At 57.6% G+C, this 22,391-nt stretch overlaps 2 protein-coding genes across 2 annotated transcripts in view; one reads left to right on the top strand and one right to left on the bottom strand.

Annotated features, from left to right (window-relative positions):
- The window catches only part of CDH23 (cadherin related 23), a 392,002-nt gene that overhangs the window by 40,342 nt on the left and 329,269 nt on the right, over positions 1–22,391 (bottom strand).
- Positions 9–22,385, top strand: VSIR (V-set immunoregulatory receptor). The gene is made up of 7 exons (XM_011234100.3): positions 9–390; positions 10,813–11,238; positions 11,853–11,909; positions 17,190–17,297; positions 20,237–20,264; positions 21,779–21,975; positions 22,182–22,385. Exons 1-7 carry the CDS (start codon positions 309–311, stop codon positions 22,217–22,219), a joined length of 936 nt encoding a protein of 311 aa, XP_011232402.2. The 5' UTR covers positions 9–308; the 3' UTR covers positions 22,220–22,385.

The following is a 22,391-nucleotide window of genomic DNA, read 5'->3' as shown; positions in this document are numbered from 1 at the left end:
GCGGAGAGACGGGGACGCTTGGGCTGTCGCCCCTACCTAGAGGGCCGGGTGCCCAAGAGTCAGGGGGAAACCCCTCCCGCGAGCCCTCGGCGAGGCAGTTCCCCCCACGGCCCCCCGGGGGCGCTGCGGGAGAGGGGGGTGGGCCCTGGAGTCGCGGCTCTCGGGCGCCCACTCTCTCGGCACTCACTCAGCCGGAGGTTTTCCGGCCAGCTGTGTGCCGCCGCTCCCGGAGCTCCAGGCGCTCCCCCTGTGCGCCCGCGGTCCCGCTCCGGGCCCCGGGGCTCCAGACGCCGCCACCCGACGGTGACATGGGCGTCCCCCTGGTCCCGGAGGCCGGCGGCCTGCGCTGGGGGCCTGTGCTCCTCGCTCTCTTCCTGGCTGCCTCCCGAGGTAAGGTCGGCAGGAGTCCTGCTCGGGTGCTGGGGAGGCGCGCTGGCACAACACGGCGGGGGAAGGGGTCGCAGGGGGAGGGGGGCGCTCCCCTCCGCCTGCCCTGTCTCCTACTTGCTGGGACCGCTTGGCAGGGGCCAGCAGCTCTCTGCCAAGTGCCCTGGCTGGGCGGTGGCCCATCTGCATGTTCTGACAGCTGCCCCAGCTGCTGCCTGCCCGACCCTTCCCTGCCCGGAGAGCCCCGTGTAGGAGGAGCTGCTGCAGTACACGAGAGGTGGACATGGTGGGGACAGCCCAGAATTTTCTAGTGATGCCACGGGCTTTTGACACCTGGGGCATCTCCCTGCCCCTACCGCCTCAGGGCTCCAGGATCTCACTGGGCGCGGGGGTGTGGTACGCTCTGTGTCCTGTTCCCTGGTGACACTCCTGGTTGAACCTTGGGGGGCACTGCTCCACTCCCAGATGTGGGCGCCCACCTGGTCCTTATCCTGAGGGTCTGGTTCCTGGCATCCTAGCAAGGCTGCAGCTCGGGGACGGGTGTGGGGTCCTGGGGAGCATGTGGGCCACTTTCCCTGCTCAGCCATGAGCGCCATCTGGGTCCCGGGATAACTTATGGCATCTTTCTGGTCTCGGTTTCCTCAGCCCATGCTCAGAAGCCCTATGCCAAGGAGGCACCACTTTCTTCTTCCAAAGTCCATAATGTCACAACTCCAAGTGCAATCCTGGCCAGGACACAGGGGCTCCCAGCGCAGGGCAGGGAGCGGGGAAGGGCAGAGGTCGGGGTACCCACAGCCTGGCCCCTGGTTCTTGCGTGCCCAGCCCTGGAGCAGCTGGATTTCAAGAGAAGAGGAGGCCAGCAGGCAGCCTGTGAACTACACTTCGTGGGGAGGGCCCAGGGAAAGCTTTAGTTATGCAGGGAGGCAGGGAGGCAGGAGGAAGGTGCGGCACTTGGCACAAGGATCCAGTGGGTGGGTCAGAAGATGAAAGAAGGGGGAGCACAGGGTAGGAGCAAGAGAAGGGAGTTGAGAGAACCTGGAATATGCCTCAGAAACAAACTGGGTGCCTGCAGGCAGTGTGTTATCTCAGCGCTCAGAGTCTGGCCTCTGATAAGGAGGACAGAGCCCACACCCACACACACAGCTGCCTAGCCCTGGCCTGGATTCTCCCAGGATGGGGGAGGCAGTCTCGGCACCAAGGCCATGCTTCGTGGCAGGACATGGGTTCCCGAAAGGTCAGGGGATGGTGGCAGGCAGAAAGGCCAGCACGCCCCCACCACAGAGCACCTGCCCTTCCCCCTTCTCCCCAAGTGACCCCGAGAGGCCCTTCTGCTCTCTCTCTCTCTTTTTTTTTTAAGATTTTATTTATTTATTTGACAGAGACAGAGACAGCCAGTGAGAGAGGGAACACAAGCAGGGGGAGTGGGAGAGGAAGAAGCAGGCTCCCAGCGGAGGAGCCTGATGTGGGGCTCGATCCCATAACGCCGGGATCACACCCTGAGCCGAAGGCAGATGCTTAACCGCTGTGCCACCCAGACGCCCCCCTTCTGCTCTCTTACCCCTTCCCCTGCCATCCCCTGCCCAGGTGGCCCTCTGTTCAGCAGCCCCGATTTGGGAAACAGAGCCCTAGAGAACTAAGGCGCAGGGAGCCACCTTGCAGAGTAGCTGGCTGCAGAGAGCCTCGGAGCCCGCGCTCCGTAGCGTTTACATAGCNACGCCCCCCTTCTGCTCTCTTACCCCTTCCCCTGCCATCCCCTGCCCAGGCGGCCCTCTGTTCAGCAGCCCCGATTTGGGAAACAGAGCCCTAGAGAACTAAGGTGCAGGGAGCCACCTTGCAGAGTAGCTGGCTGCAGAGAGCCTCGGAGCCCGCGCTCCGTAGCGTTTACATAGCCCGAAGCCTTCTTCCCTAGAGGTCCTGGCCACTCTGACAGCTAGGCACTCCGAAGGGCCAGCTCTTCCTGGGCCCAGCTCAGGGACATGGTTAGGGCTCGAAGCAGCTTGCCACTGAAGGGGGTCAAAGCACTCTCTTAGCTTTGAACTCCTCTGGGACTCAGTATTCTTAACTGTGATATGGGCATGCTAGCGAACATTCACACTACCCAGGACAGTGTGTAACAAGGGGCTAACAGACGGGAAGTCTGCTCGCAGGCACGGTCAGGAGGGTGAATTGGAAAGACTTACTCGCTGGCTTGCTGAGATGCTGGGTTGCCCTGGGCGGGATTTACGTCTGAGAAGGTGAGATGGAGGTGGCTGGTGTAGGCCTATTTTTTCTAAGCTCCTGAGGCTGGGCCAGCACCAAGGAGAATGGTGGTGAGTCGGCACTCAGGAGGCCAGTAACAGTTGAAGATGCCCCTTTCCTGGGCCCGACTCAGGCTGAGATGGGTGGGGGGAAGCACCTACAGGGCCAGGCCCAGCAGACCCCAAGGGTGGCAGAGACTCTTCTTCCCCTAAAAGCACTCCTAGGACCTGGGGAAGTTCTTGTCCTCACCATGGCCTTATAGGCTGACCCAGGAGGCCTGGACTCTGGGACTAGTGCATGGAGGTGTACTGAGGCTAGGGAGGGGAGACCCCATCTTCCCTTTCATGGTAAACAAGACTGCAGGGCCTTGTTGAGTAACCCAGTGGCGCAAGCCTCTGATGCAGCAAAGGTCAGCTCTTAGGAAATCCACTATCTTCTGTGCAGAGGGCAGCGCACAGGCGTGACGGGGCATCTACCCAGTGCCAGGGATGCCCAGCAATACCAGGGAGTCCCTTGGCCAGCTGGGCTGGTTGTTCCTGTCCCCCACCCTCTTCCATGCAAGACAAAGTTTCCCTGCCCGGGCCTGACCATCCTGGGAGTGGTGGCTCAGGTGGGAGGGACAGCAGTGAGAAGCTGAAAGAGGCCACCTTCCTATAAGCATACACACACGGATCTTAGGCTGCAGCCTCAGAGAGGAAGAAGGAAGGAAGGAAGGGCTCCCCGGTGTCCATCTGGCCTATTGGCAGTGAGGCCTTCAACCAGCAGTGAGCTCGAGGCCCCCCGTTTTAGGCCAGCTACTCATCCAGAAGCAGCGTGCCTTCACCTGGGCAGGGTGAACCTGGGATGGGCAGCGCAGCTTTCTGGGCTCCTTGGCGGCAGCACTGGCAGGCCCAAGGCCTTCCTGATGGCACCCTCTATGGGAAGGGTGACACAAGGGACCTAGGGTTGTGAGCCTTGCACCCTCTATGGGAAGGGTGACGCAAGGGACCTAGGGTTGTGAGCCTTGCATGCTTCCCTGTACAGTCCTGTCCCTTAGCAGTCTGGTCTTGCGAGTCAGCAAGGTAGATGCAGGTTCATATCCCAAGATGGTCATTTATGGCTGTGGCTTTGGGCAAGTTACTCAGCTTCTCTGAGCAAGTTCCTTCATCTCTACAAGGGAGATGATGATGGCCCCTCCCTCAGGCGGCAGTGGGGAAGAGTCCCTACAACCTCAGCACCGCGCCTGGCACCTGGACGGTGATGTGGAGCATTAAGCTGCTTCTTGGCTTTCTGTGGCCACGTGCCACCGGCCCTCCGTCTAAGTTCCTTGCTGCCTGCAGAGTCGGTGGAGAGCCCGGGGTGCGGGAAGGCACGGACTGATTTCCCTAGGACTGGACTCGAAGAACCCTGAGGTCTGGCCACCTGTCAGTACCTGTTGGCACTTGAAGTGTGACACGTCCATGGAGGTGCCTGTAGATTGTCTCCAAGTTCCCCAGAGATGGGGGACTTTGCAACTTCAAGGCCAGCTCGGCTCAGGGTTTGCTGGTGGAACTGGGATCTTTCTTGCACCGCATCTTTACATTTCGCGTAGTTGCTCTGGCTGCCCGTTCCCAGAGAGAAAGGCCGTGGCTGTTACGCGCATCCAACGTTCATCCATGAGCCCGCTGTGCAGACCCGTCCTTTAATGTTCTACATAGGATGCTATTTCCCGCGGGGACCTGCAGTTGAATCAGGGATGGTGGACAGCAGAGGCTATTCACTCCCTGCGGGACCTTGAACGCACATTCTCTTTGAGCCACGGGCAGCCTGGGGGACATGGCTTCGGGACGGCGGACCGCCCCTTCTGAAGGGCAGCTCCAGGGTAGTGTTCCCTGAGCTTCAGCCTTCTGCTCATGACCTTTGGGATTTCTGCAGCCGCATCTGCCTATCATATGTACTTATTTTTTTTCCTCAAATGGACTCATTCTTTTACTTAAGTAAATAGATTTTATAAGGAAACTATCACTGCCACCAATGGAAAGCCAGCATCATTGCCATAAATAGAACCAAATCATACAAGTACACAATAAGAAAGCCAAATAAGGGTATTAAATTCTAGCTGGAAACCATAGCCTGGGGAAGGCTCTGAGCCTGAAACCTGCTGTCCCTTGTTAAAGAAAAGGGCGGAGGGGGGGGGAGGGCAATAAGCTTCTATGTGATTCGATGGCATTTAGTGCCATAAAAGTAAAAGTAGAACTGTCTGTGTTATAGTCACCATTGGCTCCTTCCCCCGTCACTGCAGAAGCCAACCCACCACTGTGAAGAGCAATAGCTGGTGGCAGGGGACAGGTCAGCTCTCCCAGAGGAAGAGAAAGAGAGCAGTAGTCCCCATCCTGAGAGGTCAGGGCAGGCTCAGAGGGCCTCTCTGAGCTTCTTCCAGCCCCCAATTCTCCCACCCCTGTGGCCTTCCTCAAATAAATACAGCGTCTAAGTAAATACAGTAGCTTGAGCAGCGTCCTCTCTTACGTTGGGGCCAACTAGCTATCTCAGTGATGATGGGGTGGGGGGGAGAGGGAGAGAGAGCGGACAGCAAACTGAGCCCTCATTGGCCAGGCCAGCTGTCCGTCTGCAGGAAGGACATGGGCCCTCCAGTTTGTCCCAGGCTACCTCTACTGTGTCAGCGACTACGGGCTGCCTGCACGGAGGGTAAGGCACAGACTAGAACCTGGACCTGGGGGAAGTCTTCACAGCCCAGAGCCTTGAGGGAAGCCGGCTAGAGCTGGTATTCTGGGCTGCACACAGTCCCCTTCAAGGAGGGCCTGGGCGAGTCTGGGAGGGAGGCATCCAGAGAAGTATCCACTGGCGGGGCGTCTGGCCAGCTGCCCAGGCCCTCTCCAGGGAGGCGTGCTGGCCGGCAGCCTCCAGCACCGGCTGCGTGGATGCTTTCCCAAGGTGCTGGAAGTGCTGCTTCCTCCAATAGAGCCTGGCTTCCCCTTCCCAGACTCCCTGGTCTGATGTGAATGGACACTTCCTGCGGGGGCAGGTATCAATAAACACATCTGAGATACCCTTTGTCCTTGCTGGCCACAGACCCCAGGGGCAGACCTGCCGGCTCCGCCCCCCCCCACGGGGGGGGGGCACTTCCTGGAACTTAGCACTGGCAGACTTGGTCCTGATTGGTCCTTGACTCTGTTTCCTTCTGTGCTCTGCAGCTTGATAAAGACAGAACTGAGCCTTTCCCTACAACCTCCACAGACTGTCTTGGGGCACAGGACCCGGCAGGGAGCTGGAGACCAGTTCCATGTCTGTCTGGCGCTCCTTCCGAGGGTGAGGTCCTGGCCTCTTGCATCTAACATCGGGCCAGCGACAGCAGATCCGGGACTGTTTGACTGTTTACTTACAACCCCTAGCAGCAGCTGGACAGAGTTCAGCTGTTGGTGGGGCCTCCCAGGCCCAACTAATCAAGCTGGGGCCCCACCTCCAAAGGCTGGGGCGTTGCCTTGGCAACCATGGGCTAAACTCATGCCCCGTCAGGGAAAATACACAAGTCTCTCCACACCCACACACACACCCATCCCGTGCACACCCACAGGGTTTCACGAGGTGCCTGCTGGGTGGAAAGAGGTGAGGTCATAAAAACAAGCATCCTGAGACGGAGCCAGACAAGAGCCCCTCTCCCCGGTACTGGAACAGAAGCTTCTCCAAGGGGCCGAGCCCACCATTGGCCGGGGGTCCCACAGCTGGAAAGCGGCAGGAACAGGACTAAATTCTGAATGGCCATCCCTTAGGGAACTCTGCACCCCCTTGGCCTCTCTGCCCTGGGCCTGGCTCATGGTAGGACCTCGGTAAATATTTGTGGAATGAAGGAATGGTGTTTTTGGTCCAGGCCTGAGGCAGAGCAAGGATGATTGCCTGGAAGTTGGGGTCAGTTCCCGCTCCACACTGCTGGAGGCTGAGGTGTCAGCCCCACCCGCTTCAGGAGCTGGGGGGCTCTGCTGCCTGCAGTGCTGGTGTGTCCAAGGTATGGGTTTCAGCTCGGCCACATAGAGTTGGGTGGTCTTGGGGAAGTCGCTTGACTTCTGGGTCTGTTCTCTCATCTTTAAAATGGGGATGATAATACCTACACCAGGGGTATGAAGTGAGAGGAGTACAAAGTGCTAAGCAAGTCCTGACACGTAAGAGGCGGCCCATTTCTTGCCCCCTTCCTCTGCGTAGGGAAATACAGCCCTGTCCTCCTGCCCCAGGCTCTCAGAGTTGGAAAGGCCTAGGAATATGGGGAGTCTCTTGAGATGAAGAGAGGGAGACACAGGGAAGGATGGGACCTGCCCAAGGGCACACAGCAAGGACGTGGCTATGTGGGGCCTGGGGCCCAGGGATCTGTCTGACCAAGGTTTTAATCCTGAGACCTGGAATTTTCCAGGTTCCTAGCAGTCTTCCTCCAGGGGCTTCTGTCTCCTTACCCGGTGATGGGGGGGCCGGGCCCCAAGAGCAGCACAATGACTGGACCCCCTGGGCACAGGCTCAGGCCCAGGCCCAGGGCCATTTTCCTGTCCCACATGTTCTCGGCCACCCTGGAGCCAAGGGCTTTCCTCCCCACCCACTCCCCAGTCTCTGACAATGACCCAGGTGTCCAAAAGGATCTGTTCCTGACAATAAGCAACATCCTTCTGCTGAATAATTATAAATCCAGCTGTGCTACATATATCCCCGATAACACATGTGCACGCGCAGTTGTGGATGGCATGGGGGGGGGCGTGCGTTATTTTCCCCAACTCTGTGCCTTTGAGCGTCCTCCCAAGGACAGGCTGTCCTGGGCTTTGACCTGGCTTGGGTCTTAGACACAACAAAGGGGATGTTCCCACCCTCCCTCCCCTGAACCCCCTGCCAGGACAAGATCCTGTGAACCCTTGGTCCACTGCCATCTGGCCCTTTTGCTGAAATTGAACACTGTCCCCCATCCCCCAAACCTGAATCCCACTGCAAGCTTCTCCTTTTTCTAAAAAGGGAAGAGGTCCTCCGGGGTGTGTAGGGTGTTGGGGATTGAGCAATGTTCCCTCCCCATGCCCCCCACCCCCTGCTCTCAGCCCCAATTCTGTATCCCACTGTGGGTTTTCAAGGAAATTGCCTCTAGGGCTGAAAATCTCTCCCCAGTGCTGTCCAGGCCATTCTGTGCTCACTGACACCATTGCTTGGACCCTGAGGGCTGGGGCCTGAGGCCCTGCTGGCAGCCCCGGGGCTGGTGTCCCACTGGACGCCCTGCTGCTTGCGTTCACCTGCTCGGCCCCAGCCACAAGCTGGCCCCAGCCTGGCCACATCTCGGCCCCACCCCATCTACACCTCTGTCCACTCCACAGCCCCCAGCCCAACCCAGCTTAGCTCTGTGCTCCACTTCCTGCTTCTGCCTCCACCCCTGCTCCGCCTGTCCCCCCACAGCTACCTCAGACATCACCCCGGGGTCTCTACTGCGCCAGCTCTGCCCCCAGCCCCCAAGGCGTGTGCGATCGGGGCACATGCTGCTGGGTCTGGATCTGGCTCCCAGCCTTGGGTTCTCTGGGGTGGATGTGGGTGGGGAACAGGGAAGACGGGCGCTGGTTGGGTGAGGTGCCGGTGGGGCCTGCCACTAGCTGGGGCCTGCTGGGGAAAGGGGGAGCGCCTCGGTCTGCTCTCTGGGTGGGGTTTTGTTCTTCCTGGGAGGGCCTGTGAGGGTCCTTTCCCTGGCGACTCCCCCTCCATTTACTGGCACGCATAGTTCTGTGGCCACGGCCGCTGCCACACAGGCCTGTGAGGTGGAGTCGAAGTCACTTACTGTGATCTTCAGTGAATTATTTAGTGTCTGTGTGCCTCACGTTTTCTCCTCAGTGAAACAGGAATAAAACAACAGCGACCTTATGGCATCGTTAGACATGCCCCTAAAGGAGTTAGCATAGCACAGGATATAAGCTCTTCCTTCTTCTCCTAGTTCTGACTAGATCTGGCTTGATCTGAAACCCCATGCTCCCGCTTCGGAGTCCATACCCTCCCNTAGTGAAACAGGAATAAAACAACAGCGACCTTATGGCGTCGTTAGACATGCCCCTAAAGGAGTTAGCATAGCACAGGATATAAGCTCTTCCTTCTCCTAGTTCTGACTAGATCTGGCTTGATCTGAAACCCCATGCTCCCGCTTCGGAGTCCATACCCTCCCTCTGGGGCACTTCAGGAAAATCACTTTCCCCTTCTGGGCCTCTACATTTCTGCCTGAAAAGGAGACCAGCATCTTGCCAGGAAGGTGTGAAATCTCTGCTCACCTTGGCAAAGATTTTCCACAGATCTGGGGCTCCCAGACATGGTTCCCTCTCACGTGTGGGTACAGTGAATGGAGGGATCTGGTATGTGTGTGTTCTTTACTTTCTAGGGGCCTAAAACACCACCTTGCAGACATATTCTTTGGGGCCATTACTTTGCTAGCCCCCCACACTCGGCTTTAAATATGCAGGCACTCCAAGATCGGATCCCCAGCTGCTGTCAGTCATTCACACCGTAGTGGGAAAGAGTTTGAAGCTGGCTTCTCCATTCTTTTCTGCAGAACTACTTTCACTCCTAGGAAATGTTTCTGGACTTGCCCAAACGAATGAGAGAGCTGTCTAGCTTCCAGTAGCAAGCACCAACTACTCGCAGAGTAGCTCCAGAGCATTTCATGGAAATTATTTGCAATCCTTGCCTCAACTCTGGCAGGCGGATGTTTTCATTTCTGTTTGACAGTGAGGAGTCCGAGGCTCAGAGTTGAACTGACTCTGAGCTGTTGGACTCCAATGCAGGCTGGTCCGATTCCAAAGCTACACCAGGCTGCCTTTCTCCTGACTGGGCAGAGCTCTGAGCTCTGCTGCTGGGTCCCAGGCTCTAAAGGCAGGGAAGGGGTGCCTGCAGGAGGAAGTGGCGTTATCTCGATTCACGCAGTAGCAATGGAAGAGATGTGTTGGTTCAGATTCTGTACACATTTCCAAACTCTCCTTCCCTGACTTACGACAGCCTCTGAAATGCCAATTAAAATTCAAATATCGCTAACGTATAATAACCATAGCTATCTTCCCTATGTCTGTAGAGGGCATGAGAACTCACATCTCGTGTTCTCAGCTTTCCCTTGCTCTGTCCTCTCGCAACCATGCATCGTAGGGAATATTTTTTCTCATTGCACATGTGAGGAAGGCGGGGGGCTCCCACAGCTAGATAGGAGCCGGGACTCCAGCCCCAGCATTCTGCTCTTAAGGGTCAGCGCTTGTGGGGGTCAACATGGTTGAGTGCTGGCACTTTGGGGTAGGTAAAGACGACCAGGGGATGGCTTCGTTTGCTTACTGAAAACAAAATGAACTAGGAAATATTTCTAAGAAGACTCAGTGGCAGCGGTTGCATGGATGAGGTGAACTTGGCCCGGAGACACTTTGGGTTTTCCTGCTTCCTCACCCCCTGGTCCCATCTACTTGCTGAAGTCCTATCTGTCCATCAACCCCAAAGACACTTGCTCCTTCGAGAGGTCTCCTGACCATCCCCAGGACGGCTATGTCTTCCCTCCTCCAAGTGCCCTGAAGGCTGGCACCAGTCCTCCCTTTAGCCTGTGGGGTTACTTTGTCTACCCAGCTGGGCCAGAGCTCCCAGGGGGGGCCCATGTGCTCAGTATCCAGGTGGCATGTAGCACCTGGCACAGGCCTTGAACACAGGTGCTCCATCAGTGCTCACTGATGAGGAGGCGGGAAGGCATGGCCAGCCTGAGGAGTGGGAAGGGCCCAAGGTGCTCATGGCCCCTGAAGGGCGGTCAAGGGCAAAGGGCTGCTGTTCCCAAATAGCCTTTGTGCGCCTCATCCCGCTGCCCACCGGACGGCACAGGGCGTGGAGGCTGGAAGTGCCAGGGGCCAGTGGTGGGCAGAGCCCCAGTGCCTGCCGCAGCGGTGTGGGGAGACAGACACACTGGCTGGGCCCGGTCCGCCGCCTGCCAGAGTCTCTCCTACACCTCGTCCAGCTTCCCAGGGGTCAGGGGAGTCCCTCCCCCAGAGAAGCTCCTCCTCCCACGCGGCCCGGGGTGGAGGCAGGTTCTGGAGCTAACGAAGAAGTCAGGGGAGGTCAGCTGACTAGCCTGGGGCCTGTGGCCGGGGAGCCCACATCTTTGGAGCCCCAGGCCAAGGTTCTTCCTCACTCTGGGGGAACTGGGAGTTGTGCCGGCTCAGGCAGGTGACCGTCTCTTGTCTTTTTGAACAGGTCTGGTGGCAGCCTTCAAGGTCGCCACGCCGTATTCCCTGTATGTGTGTTCTGAGGGGCAGAATGTCACCCTCACCTGCAGGATCCTGGGCCCCATGGCCAAAGGGCACGACGTGACCTACTACAAGACCTGGTACCGCAGCTCGCGGGGCGAAGTGCAGGTGTGCACGGAGCGCCGCCCCATCCGCAACCTCACGTTCCAGGACCTCCACCTGCACCACAGCGGCCACCAGGCCAACACCAGCCAGGACCTGGCCCAGCGCTACGGGCTGGAATCGGTGTCCGACCACCATGGCAACTTCTCCATCACCATGCGCCACCTGACCGCCCTGGACAGCGGCCTCTACTGCTGCCTGGTGGTGGAGATCAGACACCACCACTCGGAGCAGAGGGTCCACGGTGCCATGGAGCTGCAGGTGCAGACAGGTGAGGGCCTTCTCTATGGGACAGCCTCGGGCTGCCGTCGCTGTGGGGATGGTGCACGCACCTGTCTGGAAGCGGGGCAGAGAGGACGGTGTGACTCTGGGGCTTGGTGCTGTGTATTGCGTGGTGTGACCGTGCATGATTCTGTGTCAGGAAGGTGTGTGGTCCCAGGTGGGTGACACGGACACTCCAGGGACGTGTGTAGTGAGACGAGGTGGCCACGGGGTGTGGGCTGTGTATAAATCACTCTGGTCAGTGGGTGTGATGGAGAGGGGGGTGTACGTGGTTCTGTGTAGTAAGAGAGAGGGTACAAACCTAGGCCGGCAGGTACTGCTCATGACAATATGGTGGCCATGGTATGTGACCTGGGTGTGAGCCGGTGCACGCTTGTGGGGGAAGATGTGTGTGTGTGTGTCCAGGTGAGAGTGTGAGGGGTAACAGGCTGGGCAGACGTGTGGGTGCTGGCAGGTATCCACACCCCTGGGGTGAGGTGTGGGAGTGAGCCAGGCACGCCCAGCCATGCGGTGAGAAATGTGTCTGTGTCTATGCGTGTGCCGGCTGCAACAAGCCTCCCTGGCCTCAGGCCCACCTAACGACCCTTCTCTTTGCTCCCACAGATGAAGCGGCATCAAGCCAGTGCATCGCTTACCCGCCTTCACCCAGGGAGAGTGAAAGTAAGGCGCCACCCTTTTGGCCCTTCTGGGTTCTCTGTTCTCCTCTGCCCTCATCTTGGGCCCAGGCCCCACTCTGAACTCTGACCTCATCACCCTAAGCCCATCAAACCCCCAGTCTTCCTCCTCTGCTATTGCCCCTCCCTTTCGCTTCCCCCTTCCCCGGAGCCATTGGGCTGCAGTCCCCAGCCCTCCAAGGCTCGAAGTCTAGGGAAGCTGGATTGGGTGTGGGGGGGGTGCCCTGGCAGTGGTCTCTGACCAAGTGCCCCCAGGACAGGTGCTGAGTGCCACAGGCTGTTTTCCATGGACGCTGCTCTTGCCCACCAGCCCTCCACCTCGTGGGAAGATTGGCGGACTGTGGGGGGTTCTCTTGGCTTGGACCCACCCGCTTAAAACTTCCTTGTAGCGTGCATGGGGAAGAGAGACTCAGTGAGGGGAAGAGAGCTACCTTTCCTAGAGCTCTTCCTGGGTGCAAGGCACTGTGCTAAGGGTTTGCAAGTACTGGCATCTCCATGGATTCTGTTAAGAACCCCCTGACGTAGGCAGCAACATCTGCACTTTCTATGCATGGACACAGAAGCCCAGAGAGGTAACATAACTTGCCCAAATTCACACAGCTGGGTTGTGCTCAGTTCACCTTCTTCCCATCTTGAGGAATGCATAGGGTGGTGGGTGGGTGGCAGCCCCCTGGTGTTTGGCCCGAGAGGCATCCTGCGGAGGAAGGGGGGCACTGCTCTGAGGGACGTCTGGGTACTCAGAGGCCAGGGCAGAATGCCCAGTAAAGGGGAGATGGCTCAGGGGTGCCCCATTCTTTGGAGAGGAGAGGGTCTTGGCTTCTAGAGCCTTCTATCCATCAGTATTTACTGGGCCTCTAGTATGGACCAGCCCCTGCCCAGGCCCTGGAGATACAAGAGGGCAGACCTTCCCTCCTGCCCTCCCAGAGGACGTGCACAAAGACCGAAGGCAGGAACGGGAACAGCTAAAACTACAGCCCAGCCAAAGCCCCGCTCAGAGGTCACGGTGACTTTCTACTCCAACTACTCTTTTTTGAACCAACAAACAGCTTAGCCAGGAATAAAATTAGAACACACATTTCGGTCTGAGCCAGACCCACATGGAACTAAGGAACTCTTTTGTTAAAGCCCCTGCTCCTGAACACCACAAACCCGATGTGTCGCCTCCGCACCAGGCCACTGCTGTCCTCACTTCCTCCAGCGGCAGCTCCCCAGTGAGGGTGGACGGCCCTGTGTGCAAGCCTCCAGGATTGGGGGAGCCTCACCTGGCGGGGCCCACGAGTGTTCACTTCCCCATTGCTCCTTCCACTCTGAGCAACCCTCCAGGAGCTCCCAGAGCTCCCTTAGAGACCGTCACCTCTGCCACTGCCCATATGTCACTCGTGGGGAAACCGAGGTGCAGACAGGTGCAGGGACTGCTCCTACTCTCTCAGCCAGATCGCCTGATTCTCAGTCACAAACCCTGCCCGGGTGCCGAGCTGCCCTCCCCTCTGCCAACACTAATTTTCTGAAAATTAGTTGTATGACTTGAAGTCCTGGGGACAGAGATGAGAGGTGCCAGTGGAGACAACAAAGAAACCAGGTACAAAATAGAGAGGGAGCAGATCTTTAGTTCATTTTTCCTGATCTAGACTCTAGAGCAGTAGTTGCTGGAATTAAGGAAACAGAAGTCACCTGGGAAAGCCTAGGAGTCTGGCTGGTAAGAACCCGAGGCTGAGGCAGAACTTTGAACTTGACCATCAAGAGTGGGTCAGACTTCCCTCGCTGGGCACCTCTGCTCTCAGGTTTTTGACATTTGCCTTCCTCTCCAATTTACAAGGACACGCAGCCTCACTCTGGTCTCTGCTACCCTGAGCTACTGTCCACAGTGACCTGGTTCCCCAAGGGCCAAAGGGATGTGTTTACTTCTATCCTAGATGTTGAGGGCAGGATGATGACTTAGGTGACCTCTGGAGTCCCTTTCCAGACTCTTGGTTCTGGAGGTCTGGAGACTACAGCTGTGGTGGGGTCTTATCACTAAGGTGGTCATGGTGTCCGATGAAAAGAAATGCAGCTATGCTTTTGGATGGGGTGTGGGGGTTGGGACAGTATTTCCATTCTCTAGGTATCATGGGTCCACTGAGAAGTGGGAGCATGCGTGTCCCTTCCCCACTAACAGGGAGACAATCAGTGTTACCCAAGAGGCTGAATCAGGGATCAAAAACTCCAATGCCCCTAAAGCCAGGAACTTGGGGAGGAAGACAGTAGGGAGGGGTGGAGACTGTGGTGAGCAGCCGGCTGCCAGCCTGTAAGTGCAGCTCCGACTGCTACATGCTTGGAGGGGGGCTTGGGGCTGCCAGAGCTACTCCATTTCCTAGCAAAGTCAGAAGTCTAGATCTTATAGAAACTTTTGATTTTAAAATGTTGCCCCCCCCCAAATTATGTACAGTGTGCAGGCATGACAGGATGGCAAGTAGATGGCCACAGAGAGTGGACACACATCTGTTTTCTAATAGTTTAGAAACATTTGCCTGGTGACCCCTGTGCTTAGTGGGCCTCAGGGCGGGCCGCTGGGTCCTGTCCTCAGTGCTGCTGACCTTTGGAAAGACCCCAGTCCCTGCTCGCTCTAAGACAGGGGCCTCACAGCCAGCCTTGGTACCTGGTCGGCTAACGATACTTCCAGCGAAGTGGTTCCGAGCTTTTCTGTTCTACCTGCAGCCCCGTCTCCTAATGGTCTCTTTGGGAAGTAAGAGGCTGGCCAGCCTGGGAAATCATCTGAAAGCCCAAGTCAGTCTGAGGTTGGGGGAGGGAGGAGGAGGGGAGAGAGGCTGAGGAAGTTGGTCCCCAAGGAGCCCCCAGTTGCTGAGGGGCTGTGGTTTTTTTCACTGAGCCCAGGGAAGGGGGCTGGGCAGCCTACGTCTGGCAAAGCAACCTCCTTATCCCCACAGGATGTTTGGTTTGCCTTCATCCAGCCCCTTCCTGGGGGAACCAGGCAGCCCAACTGAACTCCCTCCTCCCCTCTCTACCTACCTACCTACCACCCCGCACCCTGCCCCACAGGGTACTGGCAGGCTCTAGACAAGGACGCACTGCTGAGCGGGTTACGGTGTGGGGAGCGCCCATCCCAGCCTGCTGTGTAAAGGCCTGGCACAGCTCTCAGAGCTGGCCTGGCAGCTGTCTCTGCCAGTGCCTGTTCACCTTTCCAATGAGCCTGGCTCTGGATGGCTGCCAAGCAGGACCCCCACCCCCTCCTCCCGAGGTGCTGGCTAGCTTGTAGGAAGGGGCGAGGAGCTGTGGCCAGGCTGGGTTCTGCAGAAGAGCCCACAGCTTCTAGGGCGGGTGGGCCACAGACTGTCCCCAAACTCCTGACTCCATATCCCGGCCTCAACTCTCAGCCCAGGTTGTAAGGAAACCAAGTCCTGACCCTCTAGAGGGGCTGCAGAGGGGGATCTCTGCCTGGGGACAGGCGTCAGGCTACGAGGGGGACAGGGAGCCACAGTGAGTGAGCACCTAACCTCACTGACTGTGGCTTAGTAGCAGTCCAGAACCCTGCTTTGATGACCAGAATAGAGCATTTTGCAACCCCCTTCTCAGTGCCCACAAGAAGGTCCTATGATGGGGAGTTAGAAATCCTCAAACGTCTGAATTACAGAATGTGTCTACTTTCACTATTCCACGTCAAAATGCAGCTCTGCTGAGATCTGCAGGGAACCTGCTTTAATGTGGACTCGAACTTGCTTTGTAATTAGCACAGCAACGGTTCCTGTACCAGTGGGTAGGTCGAAAGTGCCTGTGAACAGTTTGTTCTCTTCCGTGGTATGAACAAACCCCCCGGAAAGCCCATTTACACCATCAGGTTGTTTAGCAATACCATGAGATAAAAACAGCCTTGATTCCCGAAAAATAGCGCAAAGGCAACACGGAGACCACAGCCCATCCACCTTCCCCAAGCTCCCCGGGGGTCACGAGGGCACAGTGCCAAGGTATCCCAGCCCGGATTTTGTATTTTGGGAAGGGCTGAAATCGGGAAGGAAACGCATTTACGCTGGTTGTGGTTCTGAGGGCACGTCTGTTCCCAGCTAAACTCCTGGCGTCAGCAGATGGGCTAAAACAAATCAAGCCTGTCATGCCGTTGGTGGCATGGTAAAGCGGCACAGCCTTTGCGGAGGGCAATTAGCAGCCTGAAGAAAACGCACATACTCTTTGGCTCAGCACTTTCACGGCTGGGAGTTTACGTACAGAGGTAGCTGCCCGAGCGAGCGAAGATACGCACACGAGGAGTTCGCTGCTACACTCTTAGTTATGTGCAAAAATGGAAGCAATGTGCATGTCTACCAATGGGGGACTGTTTCAGTAAATGCCGGGGTGAGCCCCACGACAAAGCCCTAGGCAGAACGAGCTAGCTCTGTGTGCCGCACAGAGCTGTCCAAGCCGCGCTAAGCAGGAGAAGCAATCGTCGTGAAAAGCACCTGTATGCTGCATACGCGGGGAGCACATCCGGGCCGCACGCGAGAAAAGCGTGGATAGCGATGATCTCTTTGCAGGGGCCCCGGGTGGAGGAGAAGCAGGAGGAGGAAACTTGTGACTATATTTTAACATATATATATATATATATTTGGAATTTAGGACGTTTAAAATTTTTAAATGCCGGATACAGATTCACATTTTTCTGGTTCTCACCCACGACTCCCCCCGTGACGTGTATGTGTGAGATCACTTCCAGAAGCTGTGTCCACAGCTAAGGGGTCTCTCGGGATGAGTGGGGCCTTTGTTCATTTTGATGTTTTTTCTTTCTTATTGTGGTACAACATCTATAACATAAAACTTGCCATTTCGACCACTGTAAAGTGTGGCATTAACTCTGCTCCCGGTGTGATGCAACCACCCAAACGTTTCTCACCACCTGGGTTCCTTTTGACACAGGGCACAGGGTCCATGAAGGACCTGTTTTCCCTTTCCAGGGAACACCCTGTGACCCCAGGGCAGCTGAGCGGTCCCTAGCGGGCTGAGATGAAGACCCCGCTCTCTCGTCCCCGGAGCCACCTGTGCTGTAATCGCCTGGCTCATTTCTGCACGCCCTGGACCCACCGGCACAGGAGGCAGGGGGCTTGCTTTGAAAGGGGCTCCCTGGGCCTTCTGTGCCTCTGCAGGTCACTGAGGGTCTGACTCTGGGGCCTGGGTAAAACTGGGTCTCTCGGCTGCCTGGACCTTCCCTCTCTGGGCTTCGGTTGCCCCTCAGGCGCAGCAGAGGGAATGGAGTCTCACCGCGGCCGTCTCTCTGCCCTTCCAGGCATCACGGCTGCCGCTCTGGCGACGGGCGCCTGCATTGTGGGCATCCTGTGCCTTCCCCTCATCCTGCTCCTGGTCTACAAGCAAAGGCAGGTGGCCTCCAACCGCCGTGAGTATCCCCGCCTGCCTGGGGTGGGTGAGGGTGCGAGTGATCTGCCCCAGCCCCCAGCTCAGCCTCTGGGGTTAGCAAAGGCAAGAGGCAGGCACATTTCCTCTCTGTTCCAGACATGGGAGCCTCTGTAGTCCCTGCAAGGAGCTGGGCTCAATGGTGGAGAAAGGAGGGGACCCAGGTGTGCCATTTGGGGGGTCTGAGTGCCTACCAGACCCAAGTGGTCCTGGCCTGGCACCCAGTAAATATCTATTGACTAAATGAATGATTGCACGGAGTCGTCCAAATTGGTGTATAAAAATGCTGCCCCTTGGAGATCTTTGCGGACCTGCTTTAATGTAGGGGTAGTCTTGTTTGGAACCAGCATCGTCACTGTCGGGACAAAAATGACCTTTGGATTATCAGAACTGGAAGGGATCTTGGAGATAACTTAGTTCAGTTCTTTCAGCATATAGCTGAGAAGCCGGGATTATTAGCGGGGTTAAATCATTAACCGAACGTTATGTAAGTTAGTAAGTGGCAGAGCGGACACTCAAGCCCAGAGCTTTCCACTCATGCTTTTCCCAGGGAATACAATCCCACCGTATCATCAGAATGCTCATGGCATGAGCGTCCTGGCCACCTACCCCAGTCTGGGAAGGTTGCCGTGCTGGGTCCCATGCCAAGTTGGTTATATACCTTCTCTCACCGAATCCTCATAACGATGGGACGACTTGGTCCTATAATTGTGCCTCCTTTACAACTGAGCAAACTGAGGCACAGAGAGGTTCAGCAACTCGCCGACGGAACCTCACAGTGAGTCAGCGGCGGAGCCAGGCTTCAAGTCACGGCCACAAGCACCGTTTCACCCTCCTCTGTGGTACAGCGCCTCTTGCCCTTCCTCTGACCCCACCCCTGAGCCTGGGCTAGCCCGAGTCCTCCAGGAGCAGGAGGGTGGGGAGTCCTCTGCCCTGGCCCTCGCGTCACCTCCCCGCTTCTTCCCCTCCGGCCAGCTGCAGAAGGTAGTGGAGAGAGGGCTGCTCTGTTGCCAGGTGGCTTTTGGCTCACACCTGATTTCCTCTGGCTGGACTGTCACACCTGGACAGCCCTCTCTCCTGGGGGCCCAGCCTGGAGCCCCCACAGTGGCTCACTCAGGGGCTGTGGTCACCTTTCCCTTACTCTCAGGACATCCACACTCCTTTCGCAAAACCCACCATAGCCTACCTCCAGAAATACCCGAGGTTTGGGGTGGTGTATAAGGCAGGCAGGTCAAGGGCTTGGAGCAGAAAGAGGAACCCAGGGGCTCAAGCAGGGAGAGTTGTCACCATGGAGCTGCCGTGAGCTCGTGCTCATGTGTGCAGTGTTTTCACAGAGGTGAGGAAGAGACGAGGAGGGAGACACACTCAGCTCCCGGTAAAGACGTACTTCCCAGCAAAGAGCTCCCAGGGCTACACACACCCTCTGAAACGAAACAGACCCCGATTCTGTGACGTGCAGCTGCTTACGGCTCCTTATCCCTAAATTAAATATACGCAGCAACAAAAAGTTGCCAATAACTTATCTTCTAATAAAAGTATTTTTGAGGCCAGTCTGCCCACCCCCTCAAAAAAAAAAAAAGAAGAAGAAGAAAAAAATGAGTTGTAGGATCAGAGTCTTTGAGACAGACCCAAGAGATGTTGGGAGAGAAAGCAGGCGTGAAATGGAGAGGGAGGGGAGATTTGGGTCATTTCTTCATCTAGCCTTGCGAGAGGGGCTACTGCCAGAATTATGGGAGCAGAAGTCACTGGAAAATGCCAGGAGTTCGGCCGCAGGACAGAGGCTGAGCGCCCGGGTGGGGAGGGAGGGGACAGGGAGCGTGTGACGGTTGCTGTGGGCAGGGCAGGACGCTGGCTCAGAGAGCATGCTGGGGGGGTCGGTGAGCTACCCTCGGGGAGGAAGAGGGAGAAAGGGTTGGGAGCACCAAAGCAGGCAGCCTCCTGCAGAGGCTGATGGGTGCGGAAACCAATCCAGTTGTAGATGGAGATTGGGTTCCCCAGCTCTAAAGTGGGGCCAGCCATCCCTCCCCAAGGGGTGGAGAGGATGAGCCCAGGGAATGCTGGGCACCTGCACAAAGCCTGAGGCGCAGAGCCACCCGCTAAATGGTCACCATGATTCCTCCCGAGAGCAGAGATTTTAGGAACCTTTGTGCAACTTCCCATGTGTTCCGCGTGTGCCCCTCCCGCCCATGTTTCCCCACAGTGATCGTGGTAAAGCTCTTGCAAATGAGACGTGTATGGGGAGCTGCAAGGAAGAGGGAAGTAGGGCCACAGCATCTGGTTGGTGGCCAGTTTGGGGGTGGGGAATCCCAAGGGGGGGCAGTGTGGCATCAGTTTGGAGGAGGAGCGGAAAGTGGTGGAATGGCTGAGAAGTAATGGGGTCTCAGGCCCCTAAGTTTCCTCTAAGAGATGTCACTGCTAAAGCCACCCTCTAGGCAATGCGGAGGGTGGGCCAGAGAGGACCAGGAACCCTCCAGTTAGGAACTGAGCTCTCAGTCCTCCCACTCAGTAAATCCTGGCGACAGACCAGAATGTGGCAAATGTCCAAACAGGACACAGCGAATTCAGGAGTCAGGCCTTTGGTTGATGCTTAAATCCGGAAGGTCTCACAACACCTAATCGAGCCATAGGAGAAAGCGCTGGCTGCCTTTGGCCTCCTGGTGACAAATGCCATCCTTCATACACGTGAAATGCGGCTCGAGTCTCATTTATCACTGGTGAAAATACCAGGCTCACTGAGGCCTTGCCTGCAGGATACACGTTGCCGTGCGGGACTCCTGGGTCAACAGAAGGGGAATCCAGGGCTGAGCGTGGCCCAGCCTGGACTTGCTCCCCTTCCCTGAAGGGCGTCTGCCAGCGGGGGCAGGGATGTTGTCTAGGGAAGACTCTCCTTTGTGACCAGCTTCTCTGTCTGTATGCCCCCAGGTGCCCAGGAGCTGGTGCGGATGGACAGGTAAGGCCCATGGAGATCTTCCCGAGAAAACTTCCTGTAGCTGCCCCGGCCCCGACTCCAAGCTCGGCAGGCTCTCTCTCTCCTTGCCTCTCCCCGGGCCTGTGTCTGCACTCAGCCCGTAGCTGGACTTAATGCAGAAGAGAGAGGGGTCACTCTTCTCCTGGATTGACTCCCCATCACCAGAGTCTTTTCCCCTCTGCCCCTGCTGATAACTTGTCCTGGGACAGGACTCAGAACACAGACGACCTCCCAGACCCTCCCCGGGCCCTGGGTCACCTTCCAGGAAGGAAAGCCATGCAGGAGGCTCCCTGTACAGCCCCCGGGGCACAACTGCTTAGAAAAGCATCTGCCAGCTGCCACCAAGGCCTACACATCTGTGCTCTCCCTGCCCCCTCTCGCCCAGCGGGCTGAGCTCTGACGCTGCTGGGATGAGCCTGGCACCTTCCTTCAGGGCTCCATGTCAGCTGGCCGGGAGGGGGGAAGGAAGCAGCTGAGCTGGGGACAGACACTGAAACATGCAAAGGACGATGGCACATCCGGAGCCGGGGTCCCTCCCTACAGAGCACTCCCAGGAGAAAGCGGTCAGGCCACCGCAGGCCACCAGGGGCTCCNCCCAGCGGGCTGAGCTCTGACGCTGCTGGGATGAGCCTGGCACCTTCCTTCAGGGCTCCATGTCAGCTGGCTGGGAGGGGGGAGGAAGCAGCTGAGCTGGGGACAGACACTGAAACATGCAAAGGACGATGGCACATCCGGAGCCGGGGTCCCTCCCTACAGAGCACTCCCAGGAGAAAGCGGTCAGGCCACCGCAGGCCACCAGGGGCTCCGCGTGGGGCAGCGGGCTGGGCATGCGGCGGCCAGGGGAGCGTGTGTTGGTGTGCTCGGGGCAGGAAGCGGACATGGTGCCCGGCATGGAGGGTGGTCTCAGGAATGCGCCCCGCTCAGGAACTTGGCCTGGTTACCTTTACCAGCAAACCCAGAGCTCCTCTGGGTGTTGGAAAGGGATGCGTTTCTAGCCTGGTCAAAGGAGGTCCTGCCAGTGATCCTGGCAGGATCTCAGAGTTGGTGGCAGTTGGCGGCGGGGGGGGGGGGGGGCNGCTCTCTTTCGAGGTGGTCCTGCTCCTAAGCAGGAAGAGGGAGAGAACTGCTCCCTGCAGCTTACTACAAGCTGTGGGCACAGTCGATCCTGATGCCACCAGCTCCACCGACCAGAGAGAAACCTGTCGCAGATTCCTGAATCTGGTGTCCTCAAAACGTCTCTGACCCGCAGGCTTCCCGGCTGCGCCCAGGGCGGATGGCCAAATACTAGCATGCAGCCCTGAGCTCAGGGGAGACGGGAGAGTGCAGGCCACAGCCTTTTCTCTCTGACCCCGCTCCTCCCTTCCTGCGGGAAGAGGGTGCTGAGGCCTGGGCAGTGAAGGCAGGGGAGGGGAGGGGAGCAGAGGAGTGGGGCAGGCAGGAGGGCAGAGGCCCAAACCCAGGCAGCAAAACCCACTGAATCAGCTCTCCTCTTCTAGCAACAACGTGCAAGGAATCGAAAACCCCGGCTTTGAGGTCTCCCCGTCTTCCCAGGGCGTGCCGGAGGCCAAACCCAGGTCTCCGCTGTCCTACATGGCCCAGCGGCAGCCTTCAGAGTCCGGGCGGCACCTGCTGTCCGAGCCCTGCACTCCTCTGTCTCCACCAGGCCCTGGGGATGTCTTCTTTCCAACCCTTGGTGAGTACTTCCCAACAACCCTCAACCTTGGGGCACCATAGCGTGCAAGGTCATGACCTCGCATAGCCTGCAAGGTTATGACCTCCTCGTGGCCTGCAGGGCACCAGCCTCACTCCCCTTCTGAGGCCTTAGAGCCTCCCGGTGTGGGCTCGGGGATGAAGGACCGAGGAACGCCACCCCATCCATTCTACTTCTTTGTTTTGCAGACCCCGTGCCTGACTCCCCAAACTCTGAGGCCATCTAGACCAGCTGGGGCCAGTGGCAACTGTGGCTGGACCTGGGGCAGGTGCATCTGAGGCAGAGCTGGCCCTCTGAGTGGTCCCTTAGCCTTGGCCCTGGTTTCCTGCCTCCTGCTCTGAGCCCAGACTCTGTGAGATACCTCTGATGGCCAGACCCTCAACTCCTCTGGGTGCTAC

This window comes from Ailuropoda melanoleuca, chromosome 6 (assembly GCF_002007445.2).
Source record: "Ailuropoda melanoleuca isolate Jingjing chromosome 6, ASM200744v2, whole genome shotgun sequence".
NCBI lineage: Eukaryota > Metazoa > Chordata > Mammalia > Carnivora > Ursidae > Ailuropoda > Ailuropoda melanoleuca.
The sequence above is the reverse complement of the archived record's forward strand: the minus strand, read 5'-3'. Positions and strand labels throughout refer to the sequence as shown.

Excerpts from the sequence above, each read along its gene's own strand:
- VSIR (XM_011234100.3), top strand. The coding sequence starts at position 309 with ATGGGCGTCCCCCTGGTCCCGGAGGCCGGCGGCCTGCGCTGGGGGCCT. Across the intron at positions 11,239-11,852 it reads GGAGCTGCAGGTGCAGACAG|ATGAAGCGGCATCAAGCCAG; the intron begins GTGAGGGCCTTC and ends TTGCTCCCACAG. Across the intron at positions 17,298-20,236 it reads GCAGGTGGCCTCCAACCGCC|GTGCCCAGGAGCTGGTGCGG; the intron begins GTGAGTATCCCC and ends GTATGCCCCCAG.